Source organism: Lygodium microphyllum, chromosome 20 (assembly GCF_053477565.2).
Source record: "Lygodium microphyllum isolate KBCC chromosome 20, Lygodium_microphyllum_v1.1.10, whole genome shotgun sequence".
Classification (NCBI taxonomy): domain Eukaryota; kingdom Viridiplantae; phylum Streptophyta; class Polypodiopsida; order Schizaeales; family Lygodiaceae; genus Lygodium; species Lygodium microphyllum.
The window spans coordinates 131,889,999-131,896,255 of NC_141154.1; the positions used below are offsets into that span (position 1 = coordinate 131,889,999).

The following is a 6,257-nucleotide window of genomic DNA, read 5'->3' on the forward strand; positions in this document are numbered from 1 at the left end:
GTGTGTGTGTGTGTGTGTGTGTGTGTGTGTGTGTGTGTGTGTGTGTGTGTGTGTGTGTGCGCGCGCAAAAGTACGAGCAAGAAGGCAAGAACACAAAGTTTACACACACGTGAACAGCTTATTATATTCTTTCTCATCCTTTAAATACATAAAATTTAAGGTTAGGGTTTCTCCATCCTCCTTGGGTATCTAGTCCTTTTTGTGGCCATAAGATTGGTCATCTCTTATTGTATGTTTTTACTATGGTGAGAATAGAATAGAATCTTTTTGATTTTGCCTCGGGAGCCTATGCCACTATTATAAACTGCACATGATTGAGCCTGGCTTGTGGATTTACAAGGAAAAATAATATAATTAATGTGACCACTTCGTGCTTTAACTGCACAACCATTTTGTACATGTTGCAAACAATTATCCTTGAATTGTTATGGTACAATCTAAAAAATGTATTCCATTTTTTCCACTTTACTATGCTCCTTCTTAATGCATTTATTCTTATAGTTAACACAAGCCCTCAATAGCATAATTTGGTAGTCCATCAAGGAACGTATTTAGGTGACTCCATCTAGAACTCCTAAGGAATATCCAAACTTTGTGGCCTGAGTATGTCCACCTCATTCCTAGAATGATCAACTTGAAAAAGGGTCTTAAAAGACTGCTAAGGTCTCTCGATAAAAATTATAGCCTTAGTTGTGGGTAGCTCCTTATGCAAGACATCCAGAACTAGACCAGACTAGTGTTACACTTGTTTCAAAGAGAGTGAGAGATGAGGACCTAGGCACATCAACCCCTCTATACATAGGATAAATTCTCACTTTGATCCCCTTCAATGATACTGAGTTGGGATCTATGACAACACTCTAGGACCAACTTTTCCTAAAATTTTCTATAATGTTTATCATGGGAAATCTCTTGATTAATTGAGACCACCCTATTGTAGGATGAATCCATCGGTGATTAATCCTAAGATAATTATGTATGCCATTTATAAACAACTTCCTTAAAGAACATGGTCATTCATCTAATATTAGCACAAACACAAGTGGCAAATAATCTATGAGAAAGACATGAATCTTTATTCCAAAATAAAATGTATGCAATCCATGCTGTATTCCATCAATCCTCAATCCATAAAGTGGATTTCATCCGAAGGCAAACCACCAATCTGTGCTCGATCAAGCATCACAACTAAATCTTTTTCTTCACATTTTAGCTAAAAAGGATAAATGTTTTCCTTATAATATAGCTTTAATTCTAAAATCAAAATTTTTGCCAAAAGGTTGAATTCATGATTTGCATAATGAGATTTGGGCTTAAAGACTAATCTTCCTATATATTACACTATAGCCCCAAATTTGAAAGTTTTAGCTTGAAGGATATATATTTTAATTATGGTGTGATTTTAATCCTAAAGTTATTGGATTTGTCCTAATTGTTCAATCCTTCATTTGTTTTGTAACATAAGGTCTAAGGATTACATTTTTAGCCTCAATATACGAAATCCTTCCTTTATGTTATGTTTAACTTTAAGCTTAGAAGGCTGGGCCTTAACTATTATTTTGTCTTGAAGTAAGAAGCTTTATCATTAAGGCTAAAATGTTCCCCTTACTACTACTTTTTCTTGAGGTCAAACATCTTATCATTAAGATTAAATATCCTTATGATGATATAACCATATTCCTAGTATTAGATGTTTAGTGTTAATAGTTAAATCATTTCTAGTATGTTATAACTTTAGCTCTAAGGTTAGAATTTTTTGCATGAATGCAATATCTTTCTTATATGAACTTGTCTAATGTTCAATGTTTTGGCCAAAATTTTAAATCAGTTACATTGATGTACCTTTAGAGGTTATAAATTTGTCTCAACATTAAATTTTTCCTATATATTATCTCTATAGACTCAAGGTTTAACTTTTTAGCCCCAAGGCAAAATATTCATATCATATTATTGACTTGGTCAAGTTATGGCTACAACATTCGATTGGCCTCTATGCTAAAAGTGTTCACCTAAACAATAAACATTTATTCATATAGTAAATGTAGTTTGAAGTTTTGACCTTAAGCCTAAAACTTCTAGTTGTTTTTAAAGTAAAAAGAATTGGCTTGAAGGATTCATCTTTGTCGAACAAGCCCATGTATGATGCTAAGCAAGTCTAAAATATTGTCATTAGAGTAACCCGATCAACCTACACTTTGACTAAGATGTACAGATATTAAGGATGTTATTGAGGTGGAGTGTCACATGCCTAGTGTGTGATCTAAGAAATCATAGAAGCTCGTGTGAATCTCACAAAGCTTACAAACATGTGGAAATTCCATCAAGTTCAAATTCTTGTTGTTTAAGCAGCAAGAATAACTTATTTTTTGCCACATGACCAAGAGGTCTTATTCGACCCATATCCGAACTACTCAAATGTAATAAAGATGACCCTTACAATGTGTCGTTAATTATCTTTTCTCATCCAAGAATGCAAACATGTATTTTTTAATGAGTAGGAAATCAATTTTCTATCGATGATACATTGTACTTCATATTCCTCCTTTCCATCTCATAGTTGTCTTACACTTTCTTGTATGCTTCCATCATAAACCAATCAAATGGAATGTAACACTTATCTATTGTATGGTGAAGAACTATATAAAGAATACTCTACAATCAATCCTTGTGTCTTCCAACAAACACTCCAAAGCTTAGTGCCCTGAACTTCTTTGGCACCTTTCTCTTGGCATCACCTTCCTCTTCAAAGAACACAAATCAACTCTAGGTAGACTCACACGTTAGTGATTTGCATAGCTTCAATTAGACAATGCATTGAGCATTGCATAGCTTTAAGTTTAGCCATGTGCACAGGACCAGCTTGCAATCCTGTAATATATCCCAAAGTAGACTCGCATGTTTGTGATTTGCATAGCCCTTCAATTACACAAGCAATGTTTCATCCTTGGAATAGAACATACAGAGTAATCATAGCACTATGCATCCGAGCTTACAGCATTCAGAAATACCTTCAGATGCAGAGCCTACCTTCGAAAATCTATATTTAACACCTTGGAAAATCTATCCGCACATGCAGTGCCATGTGTGCTTACTCCTGCAAAGCCCACGAATGTGCATTGGTGTCAACGGATCGTACCACGCAGTGAGCATCATTGAATAATGTCATTTTACGCACCGATTTTGGTTGGACAGGAAAAGGGATGTGCATGTGCGATAAGCATAGCATGCAAAAAGCTACAGACAAATTATGAACATGATCACTTCCTGCTATACCAGAAGCATTGCAAATTTGACATTCTGATCGGTTAGTTTCCAGAGCTATTGCGGCCTAGCAGAGTAACAGAATGGTGTTGGGGACTGCAAAAAGGATCATCAAATCAGCTTCTTTCCAGGACTACACGGATTAGCAAATAAGACAACCACTCATTAGCACCAAACGCATTGCAAAGCTGACATATATATTTGATCAGCTCCTTTCCGAAACCATTGGTTAGCATATCAAAGAATGATTTGCTAGCAATAAAAGCAGTGCAAACAGGATGTTTGATCGGCTCCTTTGAAGAAATTTTCACAAGTGACTGTCAAGCCAAGTCTACGTGAGGAGATATAACTCTCTTATCTTGGCCCTGTTCTTGTGCTTGAACAAGAACACCAGCCACATCTTGCAACAAAGACCTTCGTACTCCAAGCTTCAGCAGCCAATGATATACAACAGGAAAAGGTTCGCATCAATATTTTGGTACTCCAGAAAGAGAGAACTTGTAAACCCCAACTTCAGAAACTGCAAACCTTCAATTGGCCAAGCTGGTCCAGCAAAAAACCTGTGTCTATATTCAGCTGAATGCAGAACCACCTGTTAGAAACTCATAAGAGCAACTGCTTGCAGTTCAGCGCACCTGTTGGGAACTCACAAGAGCAACTTCTGATGTATCTCACCCTAGCTCCTGAATTCGTATACGTCGTCTCAAAGCCATCTTTTTCTTGATGAAATAACTACATCTTAAGATAGCCTTCAGCTTAATCCAGCCCTTGAAGGCCTTTCGACGCAAACGGCCCCCAAAATCATCATGACTTTGAAATATGGGTAAACTTGGGGCTGGATATCTAACATCACTGGGTATCGCCGAACTAGGAAAAATTCCTCCAGGTAGATTGGAAGCTGTCAGCATTTCATCACTTCCCCACAAACTATAGAGCCTCCCTTGATATTCATCTGAGGGTTCAGAGATGTGCTGGTTGAACAGCCTATCCTGCCCAGAGCCCATGAGCATTTCCCAAGCTGCAGGATTGTTGAGCAGAGACTGTTGGATGCCTAAACTCACTGCAGATGTTATTGCATCAGGATGAATCGTGCTCGGATTGAACCCATCCAGAATGGATGGTGCAGTACCTTCAAGGAGGTGCCTCGTTAGCCCCTGACTAAAGCGCTGTGGAAACCTCTCCTGTTGTTGCAGCATGTGTATTTGAGATGTCTCATTACGCTGAATAAATTCTTCTTGTGGCTGCATAGGTTGCATCTGTGATGTCGCAGTATAAGTAGGATGCACATATCCACCTGCATGCCTCACCAAACAAGTTGAAAAGGATTATTACATCATACTATGGAACAAGCTTCTCTTTTAAATGCTCGCACAGCTTGCAATAACAAGATTTAAGTGCCATACAGATCAGCAGACAGCACCCATATAAAAATCCCCCACATTCTTAGATTAGCAAACATCAGCGCAAATTATCATTAAAGACAACAAGAAATGGATTGATAAAATTGGCCAATCCAATGCAACAATAATCAGATTGCTCAACTGTTCATTATGTGTGTTCACTACTTGCACACTGAAATCATGATACGTTTGGGCATATTCTTTGATATTTGGGCATAGTAAGGTTGCAATATTCAACTAGGAAAAAGTACAATGTCAGCATAACAAGATCAGGTATAAACACCTCTAATGCAGAGTGCAGAAAACCACATGAGTCTACATCTTGAAAGCTCCAGCATACGTGTAGCAAAGAGACCTCCATAACAGATGTATGCATGTGTTGCTGCAACCCATTCAACATGTCCCAAAGTGTGATGCCAATCACCCTTCAGAAGTTCCATACAAGAGCATCAATTTTACTAATATTCCATCAAGGTTGTTTCCATACACAATAGGGAAATCACACTAGCACTTCTTCACATGGGAACCACATTTACAACAACTCTAAAGTCTACATGGTCTTCTTCTCTTGGGAAGTATGAAACCCATCACCATGAAACTTAGCCACCCACACCAAAATCTCAGTTAGCATTATAAGAGAATGGGATCTTAGCAATCTTGATCATTTTAATTACTTTAATGGAAGCAAGATTGCAATGTCTATGGGGATTTCACTCAAAATGGTTCCTGTAGTTTTGAGGGACAATTAAAGCATACAATATGATGTTTGATTTGCTGCAACAATTCTGAAAAGATCAACTTTGATAGTTTTTTCACCAATATTAGTAGTTACACTTGATGTGACTTGCAAAGAAACCTGAGGTAGCTAAGTATGATTAGGCTTGATATCATTTTAAAATATCTTTGCAATCTTTCACACTAGTCTTGTAGCAAAAAAGCCACTTTTGTGGCAATTTGAACCCTTTACAAAAAATTCCATCTCATCAACAAGAGAGATTACGAAGAAACCGTTTTAGGGAAATGTCAACACAAGATAGTAGTTGAAAAAAAATAGAAAGGATCAAAACAAGCTAGAAAGTGTATATTTTATAATCATTTTTAAGATCATTTTTGCAAAAAAGTGAAAATTTTTAGTGTCTCTAATTAAAACCAAATTTCTTATCAGCCTAAAACTTTCATGAAAAATACTTTGATATATATAGTATGTATTTCCATTAAAAATTTTGTAATTAGAAAAAAACTATCAACTTTTGAAGAACTCTAAACAGTGTTGCTAAATGTTGTTTTGATCAATTTTCATGCACTTTTGAGAATCCACTTTTTGTAGAAAATGAATTTCCACTAGAAACTTGTTCCATATATTTTACTATCTTACAAAGTTAAAAAGTCCCATCCAATTTTGGTATCATATGCACATGTTATTTCAAATGTAGTAAAATAGGACCTTGGCTGCCACTTTTCCACTTTTGTGGCAAATTACAAGACTAGTGTTAATGCCTGCCTAGTAACAATGTTTGACAATTTGCTCCAAGCAAGATGTGGAAAAACTTAATGGGGACTGAAACTCAATGGAATAGCTCATATGGGAGAGTCCAC

General features: G+C 36.5%; 1 protein-coding gene across 2 annotated transcripts in view; it reads right to left on the minus strand.

Moving 5' to 3' along the window:
• Window positions 1-3,426: 3,426 nt before the first annotated feature.
• LOC148019403 (calmodulin-binding protein 60 B-like) overlaps window positions 3,427-6,257 on the minus strand; it is a 37,678-nt gene continuing 34,847 nt past the window's right edge. For both annotated transcript variants that reach the window (XM_087661044.1, XM_087661045.1), the window contains exon 8: window positions 3,427-4,555. In XM_087661044.1, coding sequence (XP_087517170.1) covers window positions 3,933-4,555 — 623 coding nt within the window. In that variant the 3' untranslated portion in view covers window positions 3,427-3,932. The remainder of the gene's footprint in view (window positions 4,556-6,257) is intronic.